The sequence below is a fragment of the Triturus cristatus genome, chromosome 8, assembly GCF_964204655.1.
Source record: "Triturus cristatus chromosome 8, aTriCri1.1, whole genome shotgun sequence".
Taxonomy (NCBI): domain Eukaryota; kingdom Metazoa; phylum Chordata; class Amphibia; order Caudata; family Salamandridae; genus Triturus; species Triturus cristatus.
Window position 1 is genome coordinate 50,426,018 of NC_140591.1, and position 24,522 is coordinate 50,450,539.

The 24,522-nt window shown below is 46.5% G+C and overlaps 1 protein-coding gene across 2 annotated transcripts in view; it reads right to left on the reverse strand.

Annotated features, from left to right (window-relative positions):
- The window catches only part of LOC146800039 (uncharacterized), a 161,155-nt gene that overhangs the window by 18,250 nt on the left and 118,383 nt on the right, over positions 1 to 24,522 (reverse strand). For both annotated transcript variants that reach the window (XM_085620946.1, XM_085620945.1), the window contains exon 6: positions 5,422 to 5,514. In XM_085620946.1, coding sequence (XP_085477072.1) covers positions 5,422 to 5,514 — 93 coding nt within the window. The remainder of the gene's footprint in view (positions 1 to 5,421; positions 5,515 to 24,522) is intronic.

Genomic DNA, 24,522 nt, shown 5'->3' on the forward strand with positions numbered 1-24,522 from the left:
TGTTTCCAGCAACTGGCCCCCACCGGTTCTGGCCCCCACTTTGGGCGGGAGAATCAGTGAGAAAACCAAGTGAGGAAGGGAGGTGTGCCCACCTTTGCCAACCCCACCCCTCAGGTGGGAGAGGCAAGGTGAAGCACAACTGTCAGTCCCCATCATCTTGCAGATGGGGGGACCCAGCCAACCAGAGTGAGGCATGGGTGTACCCACCCGAGTAAGGGACCCATTAGTCCCAACAATTACTTACATGTAACGTCCCTAAATTTAGTATTTGGGGGCAACCACGAACCTGGTCTCCTCAGACAAGAACAACTAAGAACAAAAGAAGACGGACTGAAGAATCCGTGCCAAAACTAAGAAGAGGAGGCCGCCCACTGACTTGGCCCTAGCCCTACCGGCCTGTCCCCACCTCGAACTTGCAGAAGCGAAATCCTGGTGTGTCATACAGCCAGCGACCTCAAGAACCCAGAGGACCTGCCCTGCCTTCCACAGAAAAGACTGTCACCCGGGAGCACCAAATTTGCTCACCCACAGACTCTGCCAAATGCATGAGTCTGCACTACTCTGCACCCGACGCCCACGGCCCGAGTGGCCCCAACACCGCGAGGATGTCTCCCTGGCGATCCTGACCTGATATCTGGTGATCTGACCTGCCTCGAACCTGCCAACGAAGCCTGCAACCTCTTTCTGGAGGATCCCCCTGAAAGCAACCGGAGCTGGTAAGGAAAACCTAACGCCAAAAGACACCACTGCACCTGATGTTCCACAGCCTTGGGTGGCCTAACCGATGGTGTCCCAGCATCCCCACACATCCCAACATAGCTCTCCAACCGGTGGTCACCTCCACAACACCTCTGTCCCAGAGCCTGTAGTCTTTGTTGAAACCAGAGAAACCCCATTGAAATCAACAGGGCGCCCGACACCAAACCCGCACCCAGCCACCTCTGCGCTGCTGCAGGTGTACTTTGGGTGCTAAAACGGATCCCTCTTTGCCCTGAGCTAAACCCCAGAAGCTTTGCTCCCACAACCTTATGGCCTGCTCGTAAGCAGCCACCAACCAAAGGCCCCCTATGCCCCATTGGATAATATTGGGCCTCAACATTCTGCACCCGGCCACCCTAGTGCAGTTGCGGGTGTTTTGAGAGTGCATCCTTGACCCTGGGGGAAACCTGATTCTAACCCAGGAATACCAACTCCCACAACAAAGTACTTACCTGGTAACCAATAACTTCATTTCTCTCCATAGAAACACATGGACTGTTTTTCCTTGAAAAAAGTGAGGTGTTGGTTTTTGTATTGAACTTTAAAAAACTGCAAAGAACTAAACATTGCTTACTTACCTTTTCTCTAGGAAATGTCCCAGTGTAATATCTAGGTGTATCACACAGAGTAGAAAAAGTAATCCAGAAATTAATTCAAAGTAATCAAACAGTAATTAAATGTATTGAAAGCATTTACAAACCTGTAACAAAGTAAATTTTGTTCAGCTAGCTTGGATTGTTCATCCTGCCTTGAAAATTATCAAAAAACCTACTTGTGCCAGGCTTTCTTGGTTCTAGGAAATTAAACAAAATTAAATAATATTTTTATACAAATCAAATTGGTCTGAGTTCAGTCTTTGAGTGTGTGACATCATTTGCTGATTGAGTGTGTACAATAAATGCTTAACACTACCCTCTTATAAAGCCTTACTGCTCGCCCACACTACCACAAATAGAGAGTAAGGTGCTATCAACTTTTACCTCTGCCTACCTTTGGGGTTCCACTGGACTCTGTACACACTATACCTCATTTTGGTTTAGTATATACAGAGCCAGCTTCCTACAGCCATTTTGAAGCATTTTGGGAAGACAAAAATCCCCGTATGTAGTAAACAAAAAACACACAACCACACTTGTAAGAAGACGTCGAAAGGAAAAAACTGCATCAAGGGTAGAAGAACCTCCAGGTGTTCTTAAAGGGACAGGATTCCTGGTCACTCTGATTGCAATAGAAGTATAGCAGGTTCCATTTTCCTTCCTCTCTTCACATTTGTACCCAGCCTTTACCCCAGAGATGTTGCAATATAGTTTTTATTATATTGCCAAGATGAATCTGTATTGCTATTGGAGAAAACAATCCACTTCTGGTAGACTGTTGCCATTAATGGAGTTTTGCAGTGTGTGATATAGTCAATGAACAAAATATCTATAGTACAGTGTTCTGGGACGATGCAGACAGGGCCGATCATCCAAGCATCAATGACTGTCAATGAAGATCCTACGATGTGAAAGCAAAATGTTACTTACCATATAAGCATCCGTTTGTAGTGTGCAGTGCTTATGACCACATGCTTTGCATACTTCTGCTATATATTGTTGGACTCTTAACAGGATCCGGTGCGACTCCTCCTTTAGTTGGCAATGCGCCTGAGCACCAACTTCATGTTAGACTGTTTTCCGCACAGCACCCAAGAGTGATTTTGAAAGGAAGTTAGTTAATAGAAAAAATCTGCAATGCGAGCCAACCGTGGCAGGGGAGGAGGGTGGGTGCACGTGAATCTACAGTAATAGACACTACAAAAAGAGGCATGTGTTGTTTGTTCTGGGCCGGCAATATTACGTATTGCAGCTTGTTGTTTATTCAAACAATTAACTCTATTTTTAACATGAGCCAAGCTGTAGTTGGCAAGTCAATCCCCTTCTTTTGGAAGTTTACACAAAGTATGCCGATCTGCGAGTTATGGGAATGGCATCTGGGGCTACTCGGACTGTTGAGCATTACAGTTGGAGGAAAATCACTTCTGTAGGCGCCGTCTTTCACTTCTCCATTCATCTTCACACCAATTTTGCCATGAAGAACTTGGCCTGGCGTTATCCGGAGGAACTTGTCAAGCAGGGATCTCATATGTTATGGCTCTCAGTCTGGAATAATCCACAGGCTACTTTAAACCAGGCAATAACTAGAGGTTGATTATGTTGTCCTTACAGAATAAAAATAACATGGCTTGCCTATGTTAAAAAGAGCTTTAGGGTTTGGACAGATCCATTTTGTTTGCACAACCAATGACCACAAAGGATAAAATGGCTGTCAAGAGGACATTCTGGGAGTACAGGTGTCAGCTAACGGAAAGTACTGAATTAAGAAAACCATTAGTGAAACAGTATATAACTCTCAAGTCAAATGCTGGGCTAGTGCCTTTTTAGGTCTCGCCTAATCAGTGCACAAGCACTGCTTCGGAGTGACCTCTTGTAATCGCTCTGCACTTTTTGGAAAACTCGTGCATGTACTGCACTGTTTCCAATGAGCGCTCGTGCATGTACGGCCTCCACCTTGCGGGAGCGAGCAGCATACCTGCGCTGTGCTTGTTAATTAGAAACAGATGGCGCTGCAAGGTAGATGCTGTACATGCTTAAGTGCTTTCACTTTGTTGCAGTCTTTGCTTCGTCCTGCTAATGGCTCCTGCCCTGTCACCTCCCCTGTTCTCACTCCTGTACTTTCAGCTTCCGAAGTCTACTTGAGTCAGCGGTCTGTGGCAACTTTCTAAATCTTGCCGTACCTAACAAGTAATAAATATGTCGTTGTGACATAACTGGTGCTCATGTGAAGCATTACCAAACGTTTATGTAGTGCTTTAATTTGTACAGCCGCTTTTATTTTTCCAATTTGAAGCCCTCCTCACGGGGAAGTTTTGCCATATATATTTGTGTCCCTCTGGTGCACAGTTGCTATAAAAAATGAAAAACACCATAGAGTGGCTCCAGGGCACGCTCTGCTTTAGCGCTGAAGTCAGTGACTCTGCCCCAGCCCTACCTAACACCATAGAACGGCTCCAGGGCACGCTCTGCTTTAGCGCTGAAGTTAGTGACTCTGCCCCAGTCCTACCAAACACTATAGAATGGCTCCAGGGCACGCTGTGCTTCAGCGCTGAAGTCAGTGACTGTGCCCCAGCTCAACCCTCTACTGCCTTTACTCGCGCACTGTGCTGTTACTCAGCTGTTTGTAGTTGTGGGCAACTTTCTAAATCTTGCTGTACCGAACAAGTAATAAATATATTGTTGTAACATAACTGGTGTTCTGTAAAGCGTTCCCAAATGTTTATGTAGTGCGTTAATTTGTACACCAGATTTTATTTCTACGATTTGAAGCCCTCCTCATGGGGATGTTTTGCCATACATATTTGTGTCCCTCTGGTGCACAGTTGCTATAACAAATATAAATACCGTGGAATGGCTCCAGGGCGCGCTCTGCTTTAGCGCTGAAGTTAGTGACTCTGCCCCAGCCCTACCTAACACCATAGAATGGCTCCAGGGCACGCTCTGCTTACGAGCTGAAGTCAGTGACTGTGCCCCAGCCCTACCTTCTACTGGCTTTTCTCGTGCACTGTAAAGGGGTACTGTAGAGTGGTACTGTTGAGAGGTGCTATAGAGCTAAACACAGCTTAAAAACATTGCAAAAGCCAATCCGTGTGGCCAAAAACTTACAAAGGTCCCAAAGGCGCGACCTATTGGTTATGCCAATGCTTGTTTGATTCTAGTATGCAGTAGTTGGGAGAGGGCCCTGCTATTGAGAGTCTGAGCTGACACGATTATTCATCTTTGGTGTTTTCAGGTGGGACTATTTGGTAGTGAAGCTTCAAGTGTGTGTGTCTGACATGTTTCAGCCCAAACTATTCTGTATTTTATATTCTTCTGTAAATGTTATGGTGTTTTTAGAGCTCAATTTTCGATACTACTTTCAAGGGAGTATAAATGTATTCAATGCAGAGTAGCTCCTCGATTTCTGCAATTGTTACCTAATGAGGATGCATGCTATAGAGTACGGTATTTTTTTAAATTTTTTAAATCAGCTGAATTGTAAATGTATGAATTTTAAATAATCATCTTTACGATTACTGTTTTACAATATAATGAGTTAATGTGTTTATTTGTATTAACTATTTTATGATTATTGTTTTATTGATGTACAAAATTATTTATGTACTTTTATGATTGTCTTTGTCTTTCAAATAAAGCGGATGACAACTCGGGTCAAACAAAGCCTTCCATGCAGTTCCTTCTGTAGAAATCTAGTCCCAGTCTCCCTCAGCTTTGCAATCCTCTGCGTACAATTTTAACTCGCCTCGGTCTGTAACCTGCACACACTGGGTCACCCAGAGCAAATTCTGTAAAGAAGACTGCTACGATAGATCAGAAAGAAAATTGTCCACTCCCGAGATCTATGCGGTATCTGGGTTTCGCCAGCAGAGGCCAATTTAGATGAAGTAGTAGTAATTATAAAGGAATTAATAAAAATAGGGAGACCATTTCCCCTATTTACAAATTACAAACATGACCCATGCAGTTTGGTCTTCTGCCAACATCGTATAAAGACAGGGTATCAGTTTACTCTTCATCACCCTCCTGCTACCTGTCCCATGGTAAACAGCTCTTATAAACTACTCACTTGCGTTTCCTTGTTCATCATCTCTCACCAGCAGGATAACTGGTTTGTTATCTGTAAACCTCTGTGATATTTCAAAAGAGGCATCCTCATCACCTGAAATAAAGACAGAATTATAGGAACAATTCTATTAAAACTCAATAAAACACAATTTAGAAGTGTACAACAACATGAGAGAAGTATTCTTACACAAGCAGTAAAAAAAAAAAAAAACATTCAAAAGGGATCTGTTATCCATAAAATGAATATTCAGAGTTACAGAAATTTGTACTCGGTACATCTAGATGTCATAGACAAGTGTCATTCTTTATTTCGTGCTAGAATATGATAACAAGGACATGGACTCAGCTAGGTTTCATCCCTAAACAGAGGGACTACTTCAGGGCATAAATTGTAATTAATAAATCAACAGAAATTAAGTAGTTTACTGTGATTTATGCATCCCTGCGATTCTCATCCATGTGTGTCATGGTAAGGTGGTGGCCCATGTGGAGTTGGCTACTGGCAGTGTTCGCTGAATCCAACGTAGATTTTAGGCAAGCATTGGCAATTGCCATCCTGTAGTGCCATGTTTGCCTTCTTTTTGTACTCCTCTAGCAGGTTTTCCATGATCGCCTCCATCTCATTTGCTCTCTTGCGTGCTGTTGCCACAATGAGGGAGACAGCTGGCACGTTCCTCCAATGTACAAAGGGTCTTTCGAGGAGAAGCGATACTTCTTTCCCACTTGGATGCAGCTGGTTCTTTAAACGTCTCTCTGCTCCGGTACCGCATACAAGGTAGCATTGGGAGGAATTGGTTCCACTTCTAGTCAAGTAGCAGTGTTTTAATGAGAAAGCATGCCTCTGACTGCTCCTCTTCTAGCTGAACTCCATAAGGTACCTGCGCCCCTCTTGAGGACTGCGTTTAATGCAGTGATGTCATCCAGTGGTGGAGGTTTGGATGGACAGGATTCAACCCCTTCATTTAGTGAGTCTGCATAGATGTCCATTCATCTGTTGGCTCTCCCAATTTGTGAAAATTCTTCGTGCTCCTCTTCTTCGAAGAAGTCCTCTTATTTCTTCCTACCTTTCAAGGGTGATGGGCTTTTCCAACTCCTCTGGTTCTCCTCATTGCAATTATGTATCTCTGGAGGGATATCCTATTCTTTTTGATCAGGGCACCGAGTTCAGCCTTGATAAGCTTTCTTTTACAATCTACCTTGAGCGGCATCCTTTTGGCGTTGAGTTTAACGGCTTCTTCCCTGTGTTTTGACATTGATGTTGAAAACTCTGACGTTGATGTCAAGTGGTTCGTTGACTCTGGCTCAGTGACCTTCAGTGTCAAGCTTTTTGGTGCTAATGCAGACCCAGTCTTTGGGGACGGCGTCGAGCTGCCTTTTGCCATCTCCCTCTCATGCTTTTAATCCTCTCTCAAGGTAGAAGCCAGTTTCGAGGGTTTATCTCCAGCTGTGTCCCTTGCCTTGGATCTGTGTGGCTCTTTGGGCCTGACTTTGCCCTCCGTCGTTGAGGATTTCACCAGTATTGGCAGTTTTCTCGAGTCCGAAACATTTGAGTTAGTCGAGTGTTGCCCCTGAGAGTTTACGTTTCATTTTGACCCTCTCTTCGGGTCTTCTTTTGCCCCTCACCAGCATGACTTCTAATCACTTACTTGAGATCTGCATTCTCTTCCCTGGGTCTCCTGCAGGCTGCCCTCCTCCGTGCTCGATAGTCCTTTAGGGACTTCTGTTATCTCTGTGGTGGTGCCATCGCACAGTGTGCCATCGCACAGTGTGCCATTGCATAGTGTGCCCACCTTTGTTTCGGCCTTGCCCTTATGGTCTTTGGCAAGAATTCCGCACTCGCAGCGTAGTCCTCTGACCTGTGGTCCTTTGGAAGGCAGAGGTTATAGACCTCGTGCGTGCCATTCTGGTCGTACCTCTGGTGGGACTTCGGGCAAAATCGAAAGGAGGTATGCACAATGCCCATTTCTCATTCTCTAACCAAGAGGTCTTAGTGTGTCGGTCTTCTCGCCTCCATTGTTTCTCAGTAGTTTTCAGTGTTTTTACTTTGTTTTTTGATAGTCATAAATATTCTTTCTTTGACTGTGATTTTCAATGGAAAACTATCTTTCTCTATGAAGTTTCTTCTTCCTCCAGTCCAGAGCTCTCCCTTAGGCTTCCAGACCCAACAACGGAAAAAATATCTGCAGATGGAGACTGCATCAAAAAAATTCCGGGCTATATGTCGGATGTCACTCAAGGAGAAGTTTAAGCCCAAATGATCAAAAAGCGAGACTACAAGGAGACTATTCCAGACTGTAGGAAGCTGTCTATTTATTTATACAGTGGCATATACACGCAAAGGGGGACTGAGGAGTTTTAATGGACCAGCAAGGGCACACTCCTCAGTACAAGACTCAAATACACACAGAGCCCTCGGGTCCGACATAACGGGGTGAACGTCAAATAAATGAACAGGTCACAAGTCAGTCTGTTTCCTTATTTGACGTTCAACCTGTTACGTCGGACCCGAGGGCTCTATGTGTATTTACATAGCGGACCAAAATGAAGGGACACTGTGTAAAGAGTCCAGGCAAACCCCAATTGGTTTACAGAGGCACAAACAATAACTCAAATGCTCTCTTTTGTAGTAGTGTGGGCGAGCAGTTAGGCTTATCAGAGGATCGTGCTAAGCATTTGTTGTACTAACAGAGGCAATAGATGAGACGTACACTCAAGAATAAATCAGAGACCAATTTAGAAAAATAACTCCTATTTTTATGTAAATTTGGATACCAAGAACTTTGTTATCAAGTAAGTACTTTTTTAAATATGAATTTGTAAATAGTTTAATTCAATTCGTCTTTAAGCAGCAATGCTTCCCTATGGGAGAAAAGGCGCAAGTTGCATACAGTTATTTGCAATCGGTTTCTGGAGGTCCCCTACGGGACATAGGATCCTAGGGGGCCAAGGTCCAAGTTACCACCAGCAGTTACTCGTTACCTGCTCTGGGACGTCCGGGTGAAAAGGTGCTGGTCGGGTTGGTAGCTGTGTGCGCTATGCTGGTGGAAAGAAGGGGGGCACCTAGAAACAGGCAGTCGAGGGGGATTTGGGACAAGTCCGGGAGCTCCCAACTGGCGGCATGGGTCACAAGGGTCCTGGGGACAGGAAGACACAGCCAGTTCGTCAGTACCCAGGCTGGGGTGCTCAGGTGCAGAGTAGGAAGGTCGGCTGGGCTCTGTGCATCATAGGGCCTTGCGGTTGTCGGTTTTCGCCGGTTGAGGAGGCAAAATCAGGGCAGTTGGGCCACTCTGGAAATGGGTCGGTGCGGACATCTGTTAACGGCTGCTTGGTCTCGGAGCAGGGTGTGAGAAAGTGCCATCTTTCTTGCATGGTATGCCCCCACTTTTTGCTGAATTGCAGAATGTACTTTGACTGAGTGTGCCCTGGACTCCTGCCAATTAGGTGCCCAGGGCCTATGTTCCTTCCCTAAACAAAAACCTCAAAACCAAATTGGCAAACCCTGGCCACATGTCAGCCCCTGGTAAATGGTACCCTAGGTACCCAGGGCCTTGTGACCAGGGAAGGCCTCTAAGGGCTGCAGCACTCATTGTGCCACCCTTAGAGGCCCAGTACCCTAACACACACACACACACTGCCCTAGCAGGCTGAGTGTCTGGGTACAAGATAAAACAGAGTCGGCATGGCACACATCCCTGTGTGCCATGCCCACAACCTACACTGCCCTGGCATACATCAGCCACCCCTCTAGCTGGGTGCCCTATGCCAGTGGTGTGGGCACAGAGGCAGGAGCCCTGTGCCTCTACAGTACCCAGGTCCATTCCTGGGCCCTGTAAGTGCAGTGCTGCCATTTAAGAGTACATGGTGCTGGGAGCTTGTCAAACACGAACTCCACAGCACCATAATGGCAACACTGAAGACTGAGAAGTTTGGTATCAAACTGCTCAGCACATTAAACCCACACTGATGCTAGTGTGGGATTTAATGTACCAAGCACCACAGAGGGCATCTTAGAGAGCCCCCCTGAAACCTAACCTACAATCCACGTCTGTTCTGAGGCTGCCTAGGCTGCCACACAGCAGACATGTTGCTGGACCCCTGGGTAGGAGAGCCCCTGCTCTCCTGGGTCTGCAATAATGCACATCCTGGGCGAGGTGCTAAATCTCCTCCCCCAGGATGGGCAGGGGGAAGCTTCAAAGGCATGCCGCCTCTGTGAGCTTCCCCAGGCCACTGCAACCCCCCACTCTGGCAGGAAGCTTGGCCCGAGACTCCAAATAAGGACAGGGGATGTGCCAGCCTGCCAACCCTACCCCTCAGGTGGGGGAGGCGAGGTGAAGCACATCTCCGGGCTCTCGCCATCTTGAAGATGGGAAGCCCTGCCCAATCCCACAGGAGAGAGGCAGGATAGGGGGTGTACCCACCCCAGGACAGGGACCCATTGGTCCCTGCCCTTCACCTACCTGTAACGCCCCTAAATCTAGTATTTAGGGGCACCCTGAACCTTCCTTCCCCAGATTCCAGAATCCGAAGAAGAGCTAGAAGAAAGAAGCCCTGCCCTGCAGCTGCTAAGAAGAGGAAGACACCAACTGCTTTGGCCCCAGCCCTACCGGCCTGTCGACCCTCGAACCTGCTCCAACCCGGCATCTCTTGTGGCCAGTAACCTCACAAACCCCGGAGGACCTGGCTACCTTTGGACTCTAAACCCCTGGGACTCCCATGAGTAGAGGCTCTACTCAAAATCTACTCCTAATCCCTGGCAGCAGCCCGGAACCGCGAACCCTTCACACTCTGCACCCTCCAAGTCTGGCCTGTGCCGGAGTGAACAAAGACCACGAGGACGACCCCACGGCGACTGTGACCCAGAGTCCGGCACCCAAGGACCTCCCCCTCGACACTCCTGAAGAAGGCTGCAGCCTCAGAACCAGGTGCACCCCCCCCCAACCGCGATCAACAGAGGGTAAGTTTTTCCGACACCAAAAGGCACCCCTGCACACGGTGCCCCGCGGCCCCCTTTGCCCAATCCCGGGGTACCTACCTATCCTCCAACTACCCAACTTACCTCTCGAAGTGGTGGTGGCACCTGAAGAATCTTCGTCCCCGAGCTTGCAGTCTTTTTATAAACCGGAGCTTTCCCATTGAAACTAATTGAGCGCCCGAAGGCTCAAAAGCACCCTGCACCCAGCCGCCCTGGCAGTGCAACCTCTACACCTATCTACTTCCCCACTTACCCTGATTAAGTGACCAGGAGCCCAGCTCCCACAGCCACGTGGCCTGCTGGTCAGCAGCCACCAACCAAGGCCCCCCCCTACCTCTCATAGGATAACATTGGGCCTAACTCTCTCTGCACCCAGCCGCCCGTGTGCTGCTGAGGGTGAACGAACTGTACCTACCTGACCCTGGGAGACCCCCGAGTCTATGCCCAGAACCTTAACTCTGCCACCTTTAAACCGATAACTCAATTTGTTCCATAGGGTAACATTGACTGGCTTTTCCTGAAATTTCTTCTAAGTGTGGACTTTACAAAACTTAAAATATTCACCAAAAATCAGCCGAGTAACGAAAACGAAAATACTCACCTGCTATTAGGTGAGCTCCCAGTGCTGGATCTTGGTGCCCAGCACTGACTCTGAAAAATACTTACAACTGTACTTACCAGTTACCCAATTTTCTCCCTTAGGAAATCATTGACTGTATTTCTGTGAAATTTCTTCTAAGTGTCAATTTCTGCAAAATCTAAATATTCTTTAAAAAATCGTATAATTTCTGAAAACGTAATTACTTACCGGTTTTGGATAAAGGTCCCAGTACTGAGTCTAGGCACCCAGTACTGGATTACAAAAGTAACGAGAACATACTATACCTGCAACTTGAATTTTCTGCCATAGGAAATCATTGACTGTCTTCTATGAAATATTTTCCAAGTGTCAACTTTTAAAATAGCAAAATATGGTCTAAAAATCATCACAGTAATTTAGTCGACTTTTATCACTTCATTCTAAGTACTGACCCAGGACTTAATCTAGCATCCAGTCCTGGAATTCCAAAAGTAATCCTAAAAGTAATCTGTTGCAAATAACTTGAAACTTCCATTGAACTCAATGCAGTATTGTGTTTAAAATTGTGTTGCCTATTGCAACCACTTGTAACTTTCGACAAAAGTCAATTGCATATTGCAAAAGTATTTATATAAAGCATCTCATTCTGAGAAAGTATATTTTAATACCGATTGTTGGTTCTAAAATAAAACAAGCATATATTTTTTATATATAAATCATTGGCCTAGAGTTCAGTTATTGAGTGTGTGAGACCATTTGATGACTGAGTGTGTGCAACAAATGCTTTACACTGTCCTCTGATACTGCCTTACTGCTCGACCAAGCTACCACTTTGGAGAGTAAGGTTATATCTAACTTTAACCTCTGCCAAACCTCTGGGACTGTGGACTCTGTATATACTGTTCCCAAATAGGTACAGGGTGTACAGAGCCACTTTCTCACACAGGGAGAATCCGGTTTGAACTTTCACGGAAGCGGTTTGCTGCAAGGGATCCGAAACATCGGGAATTGTGCCTGTGCGCCTTCAGTTTAACCTGGGCGCAGGCTCAAGACTGACTTGCATATGGCTGGGTTCAAACTGGAATGGCATAGTGAGCAAAGAAACAATGGATTTAGGCCCAGATCTCTGTATTGGGGTGAATGTATGACATTGTTCTGCATTCTGTCCATCAATTATTCTTTTTTAATTTGTCTCACCGAATGGGACGGGTATCCCTAGATGTGGGACTCCGATGGGGTCTTAGGATGCTTGTTTCCAGTCCAGGAAGGCCTGGCAGTTCGGGCTTGACTGTTCCCATTGTGCGCAGAGTCAAGACTGAGTTGCATATGGCTGGGTTCAAACTGGAATGGTTTGGTGAGCAAAAAACACAATGGATTTAGGGCCAGATCTGTACTGGGGTGAATGTATGACATTGTTCGGCATTCTGTCAATAAATTGTTCTTTTTGCATTCAGTATAACCTGTGCAGCTCCGGTTGGTGCTGGCGTCTTCTCACTTGGTGGGGGGGACAGATGAACAAGTTACTTACCTTTGGTAATGCATTACATGGTAGAGACACGATCTAGCAGCATATTCCTTACCTTTAATTTTCCCAGGTGTCAGACTGGATCCGGAAGAGTTTTGCGTGAGAAATACCCCTGAGTGCTGGTAGGTGGCATTGATCGGCTCTGCGCGTCGTAAGCGCCACCTATATAGGTGCCAACTTGGCATGCTGATATCAGTTACTTTTTTACAACTTTCCACGCCAGGAGAACAGAGTCATAAAGTGCACTGACACTGGAGTGTCCAAGCTAGGGCCCTGAAAGGGATCAGCCCTGACACTAGAAATTTGTCCACAGAGTGGGGAGCATGGGTGAGTCAGAGGGTTACTAAGGTGTACTGTCCCTATGGTTCAGGATTCCAAGGTAATCCAGAGTGGGGGGCAAAAAATGTCAAGTATAGTAAAAACTTCCTTCTCGCGGACCTATAAGTTCTGGAGCGGGGGCATCAGCCTGTAACGTCCACACTAATCGCAGCAATGACGGAAGGTAGTAGCCTCTAATTCAGAGCTCCTGAATGTGGGACCTACCCACGTCTGGACACCAGGGAGAAGGACGTTTTTACTTTACATTTTTGCCCCCCCTTACGGATTACCTTGGAATCCTAAACCATAGGGACAGTACACCTTAGGAACCCTCGGACTGTCTCCTTGAATCTGAGAGTAGATTAGGTACCCCTTGAACCCCGGTCCTGAAGAAACGCCACTCATCTGTTAGGAGAACAAAGGCGTGAAACATGTCAACCTTTTTTAACACTATCCCTTCACACTACGCATTGAATATGCTACTTACCAGTATGCATCTGTTCTTGGCATGTAGGGCTGCTGACATTCATATCTGTGCATAGATCGCCGCCTAGTGTTGGGTCCGGATGTTTGCACGTTGTTGTCCTGGAAGAGTCTTCGAAGTATCAAGAGATAGGTGACTCCTCCCCTGGACCACAGTGCGCATGGGCATCCTCTCCATCCTTAGATTGTTTTTCGCCATTGTGGCAGTGATGGAGTAGATACAGTAATTGATGACCATGCTATACAGTAATTCTGAGAGCTGCAGCTGCTACAGGCGCCGGGGAGGAGGGTGGGCGATATGAATTTCAGCAGCCCTACATGCCAAGAACAGATGCATACTGGTAAGTAGCATATTCAGTTCGAGGCATGTGGGCTGCTGAATTCATATCTGTGCATAGAATACATAGCAGTACCTCCTATTAGCGGCGGCTACCAGTGCCAGCTGCAGCAGTCTGAAAAAGAGTTTTGAGAACAGCCTGTCCTACAGCTGCCTGCGGTTTTGAGTGTACATCTACACAGTAGTGTTTGGTAAATGTATGTATAGTGGACCATGTGGCTGCTCTACATATTTCCTGTAAAGGAATGTTTCCCAGGAAAGCCATGGACGCCCCTAACTTTCGTGTTGAGTGGGCTCGTGGGGGAATCGTTAGTGTGCGTTTAGCTTTTTGATAGCAAATTTGAATACATTTAACAATCCATCTGGCTATACCTGCTTTGGAAATGGCGTTGCCCTTGTGTTGTGGAGAAAAGGCAACGAAAAGTTGTTTTGTCTTCCTAAAGTCCTTAGTTCTGTTTATATAGTACATGAGGGCCCTCTTTACATCTAGTGTATGGAGCATTCTCTCAGCGACATTTTGTGGATTTTGAAAGAAAACAGGCAGTTCAATAGTTTGATTCATGTGGAACTGCGGTATTACTTTAGGCATGAATTTGGGGTTGGTACGTAGTACGACCCTGTTTGCGTGAACCAGTATGAATGGCTCTTGAATGGTTAGTGCCTGGAGTTCACTTTGGGATTGATCTCGGGTAAGGCCCGGAGGCGATCCCTTGACCGGAGACGTAGAATGACGCACTTTGACGGCCTCCGTATCGACGGGTAGGCCTGGCTCTTCGCTAGAGCTATCTTCTTCGGCCCCAAAGGCCTCATCGTAGTCTCCTACCTCGTCGACGGCTTCTTCCCTGCGAAAAAGCGCTTCATCGGCGTCTTCCGATCGGGAATCGTGTTCGGAAGCGGGGCTGGAGTTTACTTCTTCCACGCTCTCCACATCCTCGGTGCTGAAGATGTTGGCCGGGGCAGGCGCCGATTGCTGCGCTTCTAATCTCGCTGCCCGTCGATTCCGGAGAGTCTTCTTCGATTGGAATCGGGCACAGGCCATACATTTCGATTCGTCGTGATCCGGTGAGAGACATTTGTTGCATATCGGGTGGACGTCGATGTGTGGGTATTTGGCGTGGCATACAGGACACCGTTTGAATGGGGTCCTCGATTCCATCGTCGATGTTCGGATTAAACGGATCCGAAGAACTGGAAGAAGTTTCTAAACTAATTAAGAAAGCAGTCGATACCGAACGGGAACAGTACCGACGAAAACTAAAGGCCTTTTGGCCTTAAACTAAATTTTCCTAACTTGAGCTAAGATAAGCACATCCGAACCCAATGGCGGAAAAAAACAATCTAAGGATGGAGAGGATGCCCATGCGCACTGTGGTCCAGGGGAGGAGTCACCTATCTCGTGATACTTCGAAGACTCTTCCAGGACAACAACGTGCAAACATCCGGACCCAACACTAGGCGGCGATCTATGCACAGATATGAATTCAGCAGCCCACATGCCTCGAACATTGAGCTATCGCAAGTTTAATTTTCCTGCCAGCCTGGACTCTTGTAGTCTGTATTTAGCCATAGCATCAGTGTTCAACTAATAAAGAACATTCTGGACACTTTTAGCTATTTTTAAGATACCACTTACACCACCCTCCTCAACACACTTCTGCCCCACTTATAGGGCCTACCGATTTAACAACATTGAAGATCTTCGGCTAAGAGCCCTCCTGCTGGGCCCGTGGGGCATTGTAGTGCTGGCCCGACAGGGAGATGCCCTATGATGAAGCAAGACACCCCTTGGGGTTAGTGAGGGCCCTTGCTCCTATTAGAGCTCTCCCCTTCTCTACTAGTGTTCCTTCTCTGACTGGTTGTCCTCCCTCCCCTTAATGTCCTGTCACTCTTTCCCCGTAGGCACTGCATACCCATTTGTTGAACCGATGTAAAATATGTAAACTTCAACGGACACAAGGCTTTTTGAGGAAGAGGGAGGTGCATGTAAATTTACAGCACTACATGCCAAGAACAGATGCTTACAGGGTAAGTAACAATCTGTTCGAGGCATGTGCGCTGTAGATACACATGCTGTTCATAGACTGTAAAGCAGTCCCTCTCCCTAGGTAGTGGTCAACTCATAGGGGTTGCAGTTATTTGAAAAAGAGTTTTTAGTACAGCTTGGCCAACATTTGCTTGCTGATGGGCAACTACATCCACAATGTTTTGTGAATTTGTGTGGAGTAGACCATGTTGCTGCTTTGCAAATATCAGCAATTGGAATGTTCCCTAAAAATGCCATAGAAGCTCATATTTTGCAAGAAGAGTGAGCTTTAGGACGAACAGGTAGAAGCCTTTTAGCTTTAGCATAACATGTTTGGATGCATTTCACCATCCATCTAGAAATCCCAGATTTGGAAATTGTATTTCCCATATGGGGAGGTGTGAAAGCAATAAGGAAAATGCAAAAGTATGAATTCTGCAGCTCATATGCCTCGAACGGAAAATGCTACTTACCAGTATGCATCTGTTCTTAGCATCTAGAGCTGCAGAATATCATAATTTTGCATAGATCGCCATCTGGTGTTGGGCTCGGATGCTTGCACCTTGTTGCTGCCTTGGAAGAAGTATTTTATAGTCACGAGATAGGTGACTCCTCCCTTGGACGATAAGTGCGCATGGGCATCGACTCCATCCTCAGACTGTTTTTCACTATGATGGGAAATTATGGAGTTAGTAAGAAACAGAAAAGATATCCATGTGAATGTATCTAAGTAAGATAGCACTGGAACAGATACAGGTTCCGTGGAGGGGTGTGAGCGTATGATATTCTGCAGCTCTACATGCCAAGAACAGATCCTCTCCCTGCGACTGTTAATCCGGTGACCCCATCGGGATCTTTGGCAGAAATTTTATTGGCTCTTAAGGACGAGATGGGAAATAGGTTTACAGTCTCGGAGACAAACCAGGCAGCGATTCAAGCTTCCTCTGTGGTGTTAGCTCAGAAGCTGAAGGAGGTTTCATTAAGAACAGACGCATTAGAACTGGAGATACCGAAAATTAAAGATGCACTCCATACCTCTACAACGGAAATGGCTAAACTAGCGACCCAGAATAAAGAACTGAAGGTAGACCTTGAGCGACTAGAGAACCACACTAGGAAGAACAATCTGAGACTTATTAATGTTCCCGAAGCGCTTGAAGGTGCAGATATTAGAGGGTTTGTGGTATCCTTGTTAAAAGAAACAGTGCTAAAAAACTCTCCCGACATAGATCTTGCCCAGGAAATACAACAGGTACATCGTGGCCTGTTTAAAAGAAATCCAGATAAACAGAAGCCTAGGAAAATCTTAATCATCTTCCTAACATATACTGTTAAAGAGGTAATTCTTTCCACTTCTTTAAAGGAAGGAAGCATAACATCTAAATCCTTCTCTAATCCCTTCTCTTTTTCCATTAGATCGGATGCATTCCACATTACTGCTACAAAACAGTGGGAGCTGGGCAAAAGAATGGAGGTTTTAAATAAGCTGGGGGCTAAGGTTCAACTGAAGTTTCCTGCATCACTGCGCATCATGTGGAATAACCACATGTATATGTTTCGCTCAGTCGAGGAGGTTGATGCCCTTAGAGAAAATTAAAGGTGGGGTATAAGTAGGAGATGGCGGAAGTAAGGAGGAACCTAGCAAGTGAGACCTGTGATAGAAGCATTAAAGTAAATATTTTTTGTTACATGCCCCAAGGGACAGAGGCCGAATAGGCTCTACCGTAATAGAAGGGAGGGTTTCCTGAGGGGGATGGTGTGTGCAGGAGGGGGGTGGTGGTAGGATGCACGGGGTGGGGAGCAATGGGTAAAAATCTAAAAAATATCCTCAATATCACATTTTTAAGTGATCGTCTGTCCTGGGTCTGACCCTCCGATGGCAGGAATTCTCCCTTTGAGTAGAGACATCAAGTTCATTTTGTGGAATGTTAATGGATTAAGGTGCCCCCGTAGACAAAGATTGGTATTGAAATATCTAGAGCTACCCCCCGCTCAAATCTGCCTTCTTCAGGAGTCCCATTTAAGTCAAGCAGAGTGTTGTATTACATTCCCTAAATATTTCTGGGTAAAATATTGTTGCTCCTCTGGGCAGACAGTTCATAGCAAGGGGGTGACTATATTGATAAAACAGGGGGCAAGATGTTCCATTAAATCCATTCATACTAACCAATCAGGGAGGTGGATAGTGGCCACATTAGATCTCAGAGGCCTAGATTTAGCATGTGCTTCCTTCTATGGCCCCAATACCGATGATCCAACCTATATTTGTAAATTACAATCTAATTTGCTTGAAGTAGTCTCGCCAATAATTATAGGAGGCGATTTTAATGTTCTTCTTCGCCCCTTAAAAGATTGATCCAATCTGAGCCACTATCTGGGAGCTCCTCAGGTACGTCGAGCTTTGAAATGCATGTAGCACGATCTGGAGCTCGTGGATGTCTGGAGGGTAAAGAAGGGTGATAAACAGGTGTAAGAAAGTGGTTCTGTATATACTGCACCAAAGTAAGGTTCAGTGTGCACAGAGTCCACAGTCCCCAGAGGTTTGGCAGAGGCTAAAGTTAGATATAACCTTACTCTCTAAAGTGGTAGCTTGGTCGAGCAGTAAGGCAGTATCAGCGAACAGTGTAAAGCATTTGTACTCACTCAGTCAGCAAATGGTCTCACACACTCAAGAACTGAACTCTAGGCCAATTGGTTTGTATATAAAAATATACAGTTTTATTTTAGAACCACAAGTAGGTATCAAAGTACTTTCTCAGAATGAGATGCTTTAGTTAAATACTTTCAATAAGCAATAGATTTTTAAATGCAATAGTTACAGTTGTTGCAGTAGGCAACACAAGTGAAACACAACTATAACATTGAGCTCAATTGGTATTATAAAGTAAACAAAATATTAATTACTTTGCATAGGTTTTTCTAACTCAGGGCTGGATCCTGGATTCAGCCCTGGTGCATCTCCTGTAAACAGTTGAAAGAAATCGTTTTTGTTACACAGGCGACACTTAGAAGAATTTCCGGCAAAAACCAGGCAATGTTATCCTATGGAGGAAAGTTTGGTTATCGGTAATCACAGTTGTAATTGCTTTGTAGGGTCTGTGCTGGGCACAAAGATCCAGCACTGGGATTTTGTTTGTTGATCAGGTGATTTTTAGTGAATATTTCAAAGTTTCAAAACTCGACACTTAGAAGAAATTCCAAGTGAAAATCAATGTTACCCTATGGAGAAAAAGTGAGTTATCGGTTTTCAGGTAAGAACTCGACTGGCAGAGTTAAGGTTCTGGGCATAGACTCGGGGGTCTCCCAGGATCAGGTAGGTACAGTTGTTACACCCTCAGCGGCACAGGGGCAGTCGGGTGCAGAGAGAGTAGGCCCAATGTTAGCCTATGGCGGGCAGGGGGCTTTGATTGGTGGCTGCTTGCAGGCAGGCCACGCGGCTGTGGGAGCTGAGCTCCTGGTCACTTATACAGGGCAAGTGGGGGAAGGATAGATGTTGCACTTCCAGGAGCACCCGAGCAGCTGGGTGCAGGGTGCTTTTGAGCCGTCGGGTGCTCAAAGCATTTCAATGGAGAAGCTGAGAGGTAAGTTGGGGAGCTGTAGGTTAGGTAGGCACCCAGGAGTTGGGCACAGGGGGCTGCAGGACGCCGGGTGCAGGGGTGTCTTTTGGCGTCGGGATATCTTACCCTCAGCTGGTTGGGGGGTGTCCCTGGTTGTGAGGCTGCAGACGTCGTCAGGAGAGTTGAGGTGGGTCCTTGGGTGCTGGGTTCTTGGTCACACTCGCCGGGGGGACGTCCTTGTGGTCTTTGTTCAGTCAGGCACAGGCCGGGCTCGGCGGGTGCAGAGTGTGCTGGATTCACGGTTCCTGGCTTGGCACCAGGGGTTGTTGCTTGTTTGAGCAGAACCACTGCTCGTGAGACTCCCAGTTTTTTAGAGGAGCAAGGCAGTCAGGTCCTCTGGGGTTTTCAAGGTTGTTGATCGCTGGAGACGCAGGGGTTTTAGCAGGAGCAGGTTCGAGGGTCAACAGGCCTATAGGGCTGCGGCCAATTCAGTTGGTGTCGTCCTCTTGTTAGCAGCTGCACAGCAGGTCTTCTTTCTTCTTGTTCTTCTTGGTAGTTTCAGAATCGGGACCTGGGGAAGGAAGGTTCAGGGTGCCCCTAAATACAAAATTTAGGGGCGTTACAAGTAGGTGAAGGTCAGGGACCAATGGGTCCGTTCCCTGGGGTGGGTACACCCCCTATCCTGCCACTCTCCAGTGGGAGGGGGGCAGGAGCCTATTCCTGATTGGGTAGGGCTCCCCATCGTCAAGATAGCGAGAGTCCGGAGTTGTGCTTCACCTCGCCTCCCCCACCTGAGGGGTGGGGTTGGCAGAGGCTGGCACTCCCCCTTTCCTCACTTGGGTTTTCCCACCGATCTTCCCGCCAGAGTGGGGGTCAGAACCGGTGGGGGCCAGTTGCTGAGTACAGCAAGTAGCCTGGAGAAGCTCACAAAGGCGGCATGCCTTTGAAGCTTCCCCTGCCCATCCTGGGGGAGGAGACCTAGCACCTCGCACAGGATGTGCATTGTTGCAGACCCATGAGAGCGGATGGCTCACTACCCAGGGGTCCAGCAACATGTCTGCAGGGTGGCAGCCTAGGCAGCCTCTCAGTCAGGGCACTGGTTGTTGGTTAGGTGCAGGGGGCAGCTCTAAGATGCCCTCTGTCATGCATTTTACATTAAATCCCACACTGGCATCAGTGTGGGTTTAATGTGCTGAGAAGTTTGATACCCAACTTCTCAGTCTTCAGTGTAGCCATCATTGGGCTGTGGAGTTTGTGATGACGATCTCCCAGCACCATATACTCTTAATGGCAGCACTGCACTTATAGTGCCCAGGAATGGACCTGGGTACTGTAGGGGTACAGGGCTCATGCACCTGTAACCACACCACTGGCATAGGGCACCCAGCTAGAGGGGTGACTGAGGTATGCCAGGGCAGTGTGTTTGTGGGCATGGCACACAGGGATGTGTGCCATGTCGACTCTGTTTTGTTCTGCACCAAGACACTCAGCCTGTAAAGGCAGTGTGTGTGTGTGTGTCAGGGTACAGGGCCTCTAAGGGTGGCACAATAAGTGCTGGAGCCCTTAGGGGCCTTCTCTGGTCACAGGGCCCTGGGTACCCAGGGTACCATTTCCCAGGGGCTGACATGTGGTCAGAGATGCCAATTGGGTTTAGGCTTCAAAACTGTTTTAGGGAAGGGACATTGGCCGTGGGGTCCTGATTGGCAGGGCCCCAGGGCACATCAAGTCAAAGAGCATTAGTAGTCTGGCAACAAAAAAAAAAAGAAGTGGGGGGGGGGGGGGGGGGGGGGGTGATTACTGCAACAGAAACCCACTTGCTCACAACAGGGGTTCACGTTCCACAGCAAGAAGCATGGCCACTCATCTAGAATTGATTATGTTTTAATGGACAGGTCAAGTCTGGTTAATATGACCTGTATAACTGTTTTGCCCAGTCATGTATCAGATCATGCCCCGGTGTTGTTTTCCTTTGTGGGGAAAAAGGCAAAATCTACTCCCCAGATGGACACTTAAAAGGTCTATGCGGTCTGATGGAGATAGCGAGGGATCTTAAATCAGCTAATCTGGACTACGTCTCTATTAATATTGGTTCGACCTCAATGGACTATGTTGGGGATGCCTTTAAGGCTAACATAAGAGGCCTGCTACATAGTCTCATTTGCGCGAAGAATAGGGCAGTGGCTCGGGAGCTACGGACTTTGGAGGGGAAAATCCTTCTAGTGGAGCATGAGAGGATTCGACTCAACAAAGGGAGCACTGAAAGGCTCTCACAAGTTCAGAGGGACTTGGAAGATGCCCGTCAAGAGTATAGGGGTAGGTTAGATCACAAGTGTAGGGCACAATGGATGACTAAAAATATGTAGAACTGAGTATGGAGGGCAGACGCCCTCTTGGCTTGGAAAGCAAGAGTGGATCGCGCAAAGAATAACATCATTGAATTGATAATCAATGTAAGTGGGGAGAAGTCAAGTAGCCTAGAAGACATGCAAGCTTGCCTTCTCTCTCTATTTTCGGAACTATATAGGGAAGAGATGGTGCAGAATACTAAAACCCTTCAAACTTGGCTGAGAGAAAAATCCCTGCCAACTTTAACAGATGAAGGTCGTGAAAGCCTAGACGCTCCTATCACTGAGAGTTAAATCAAAGCCCAAATAAGCAAGTGCAAAAACAACAAAGCAGCAGGTACCGATGCGCTCCCCAGTGAGGTCTCCAAACTCCAGGATGAATTGGTCCCGATATTGGGTATTCTATTCAACTCAGTGTACAGTTCGGAAGAACAGGCTCCGAGGTCTTCGAAAGAAGCAACCATTGTACGTATCCTGAAACCTGGGAAGGATCCCCTTAAAGCAGATTCCTATAGACCAATCTCCCTGCTGAATGCCGATTATAAGATCTTCATGAGTGTTCTTGCAGGGAGATTGGTCAAGTTGGCCCTCAGCTGACAAATTCTGATCAAAAAGGTTTCATCCCCGGGAGATATATCCAGGAGCAGACGCACCAGTTAATTGGTAACATCGACTTGGCTATGGGGCGATCGGATCCCTTCGCAGTAGTGGCACTAGATGCGCCCAAGGCATTTGATAGAGTCTGCTGGGCATATCTCTGGGACGTTCTTGGGCTAATGGGCTTTGGTCCTATTTTTGTTCAGTCCTTGATAAACTGCTACCAAGGAGCCTCCGCAAAAATCTTGTTAAATGGCATGTTAACCTCCAGCTTCAACATCCAAAGAGGAACAAGACAGGGCTGTCCCATCTCTCCCCTTTTCGATATTTACATAGAGCAATTGGCACAAGCAATTAGATCAGATGACCTGATTTTCCCCTTTAAATCTCAGCCATATTGTTGCAAGTTGGCTCTTTATACCGATGATTTATTGCTATATATCAACGATCCGGGGACGTGAATACCAAGGGTTGAAGCACTGTTGGAAGAATTTGTCTCTCTTTCAGGATATCTAGCCAACACCTCCAAATCAGAGGTGATGTGTTGTAATATTGACAATTGGGTGGGTTCCACTAGTAATGAGTTTAAATATATGGTTATTACTATTGTTAAAGATCTTGATAAAATTTACCCAGATTAATCTGAATAAGACCATTAAAGAAGTGAACCGTCTATTTGCCAGATGGAAAAATCTCCCCATAACAATTTTTGGTAGAGTCAACTTGGTACAAATGGTTATTCTACCTAAGTTGACATACCTGTTTAATGCGATCCCTCTTGATTTTAAAGATATTTGTAAAATCCAAAGTAAGATCGGAAGTTTCATCTGGGCAAATAAGGGTGCTAGATTGTCGTGGAAAAAGTTGAGACGCAGGCTCACCAAAGGGGGACTAGCTCTTCCAGATATTGGCTGGTCCTCTGTCGCTTTCCAATTTAAAAACATCCGGATGTTACTTGTAAAACCAGAAGAGACATCTTGGGGGAAGCTATTCGGGGAAATGGTGAAGGCAGTGGGTGACGGTGGAGGAGAAGGCTTTCTGTACAAATTTGGGGCACCTAGGTTCTTTAAAAAGGTGCGCTTGAAAGTCCTCAGGGCCGCCCTTAGCCTATGGTATAGGGTCAGATGTGGATGGGGGATTGGGTACTATTCGGATTTAGCCCCGATTTGGGATTCCCAATAAAAAGGGCAGGCATTTCTATTTGGTCAGAGCTTTTATCCTCAGATGGAGTACACCCCTGGGAGGTTTTAAGAGCAAAAGTTGGAAGTAGCCCTTCCAGATTCAAATACTTGCAAGTAACCTCCTGGTTCTTAGCGGAAAAGAAGGATATACGAGGAGCTTGGGAGTTGGAGCAATCTTTGCAAGAAGTACATTTCAAAAGAAAGGAGGTTTCTATCTGGTATAAGAAGTTCCTGGAGGTGGAAGATACGGAACATCCACCACAGCAAGCAGTTTGGAATCAGTTTCCCTTTGAGTCTGATATTGAAGACCTTTAGGAACCCTCTTTGAAGCTTCTCTATAAATATGTTAAACCGGTCAGCCTAAAAAAGAACCATTTCTTTATTATTAATAGGCTTTACTATACACCTGCAAAGATTGCTAAGTTTGCACCATTATCCTCCCCCAAATGTCCAAGATGCAACCTTCTTAACGCTAATGATATCCATATATTTTTTTTTAATGCCGCGAACTTCGAGCTTTTTGAATGGGGGTGGGGAACGTTTTAAGCGGCATTTTTTAATTTAAAATCAAGATCAACGTCTCCATGGTAATATTTGGGGATGACGGTGCAACTGGAAAGAATCTTCAGTAGAAACAGAGGCTTGTTGTTATATCTGGTTTTAATAGCCCGAAGAGGAATCTGTATGAAGTGGAAAGAACCGTGGTCCCCAACGTGTGAGGACTGGTTAAAAGCAGAGTGTGCCATGGCCCGTTTGGACCAGAGGGGAGTGACAGAGTGGTGTGAACATCTGGCAGGCCCTAGTGTCTTGGAGCAGGGAGCAGAGTCTGGTATAGCTCTTCTTTACTTCCTTCTGGTCCTATGATTACACCAAGCTTCCAACAAAGGGGTTGGTCTGGTTTGGCCTAAGCGAATGTAGCAGCTGCAGGGCGCACAGTTTTGAACGACGGCTTCTTTTTAAGAATTGCAGGCGCTTATTGGTGAGATGAGGACAAAAAACAACCAAAAAAAACATGTATGGGGATGGCAGGCAGGTTGAGACCAGTCCGTGAACACAACAGTAGTTAGTAGGTTTTCAGGGGGTACCTCTAAGGTGCCATCTGGGTGCATGCATTAATAAATCCAACACTAGGATCAGTGTCATGTAGCTGGGGACTCGTTTTAACCAGTGTCCTTCACACATAC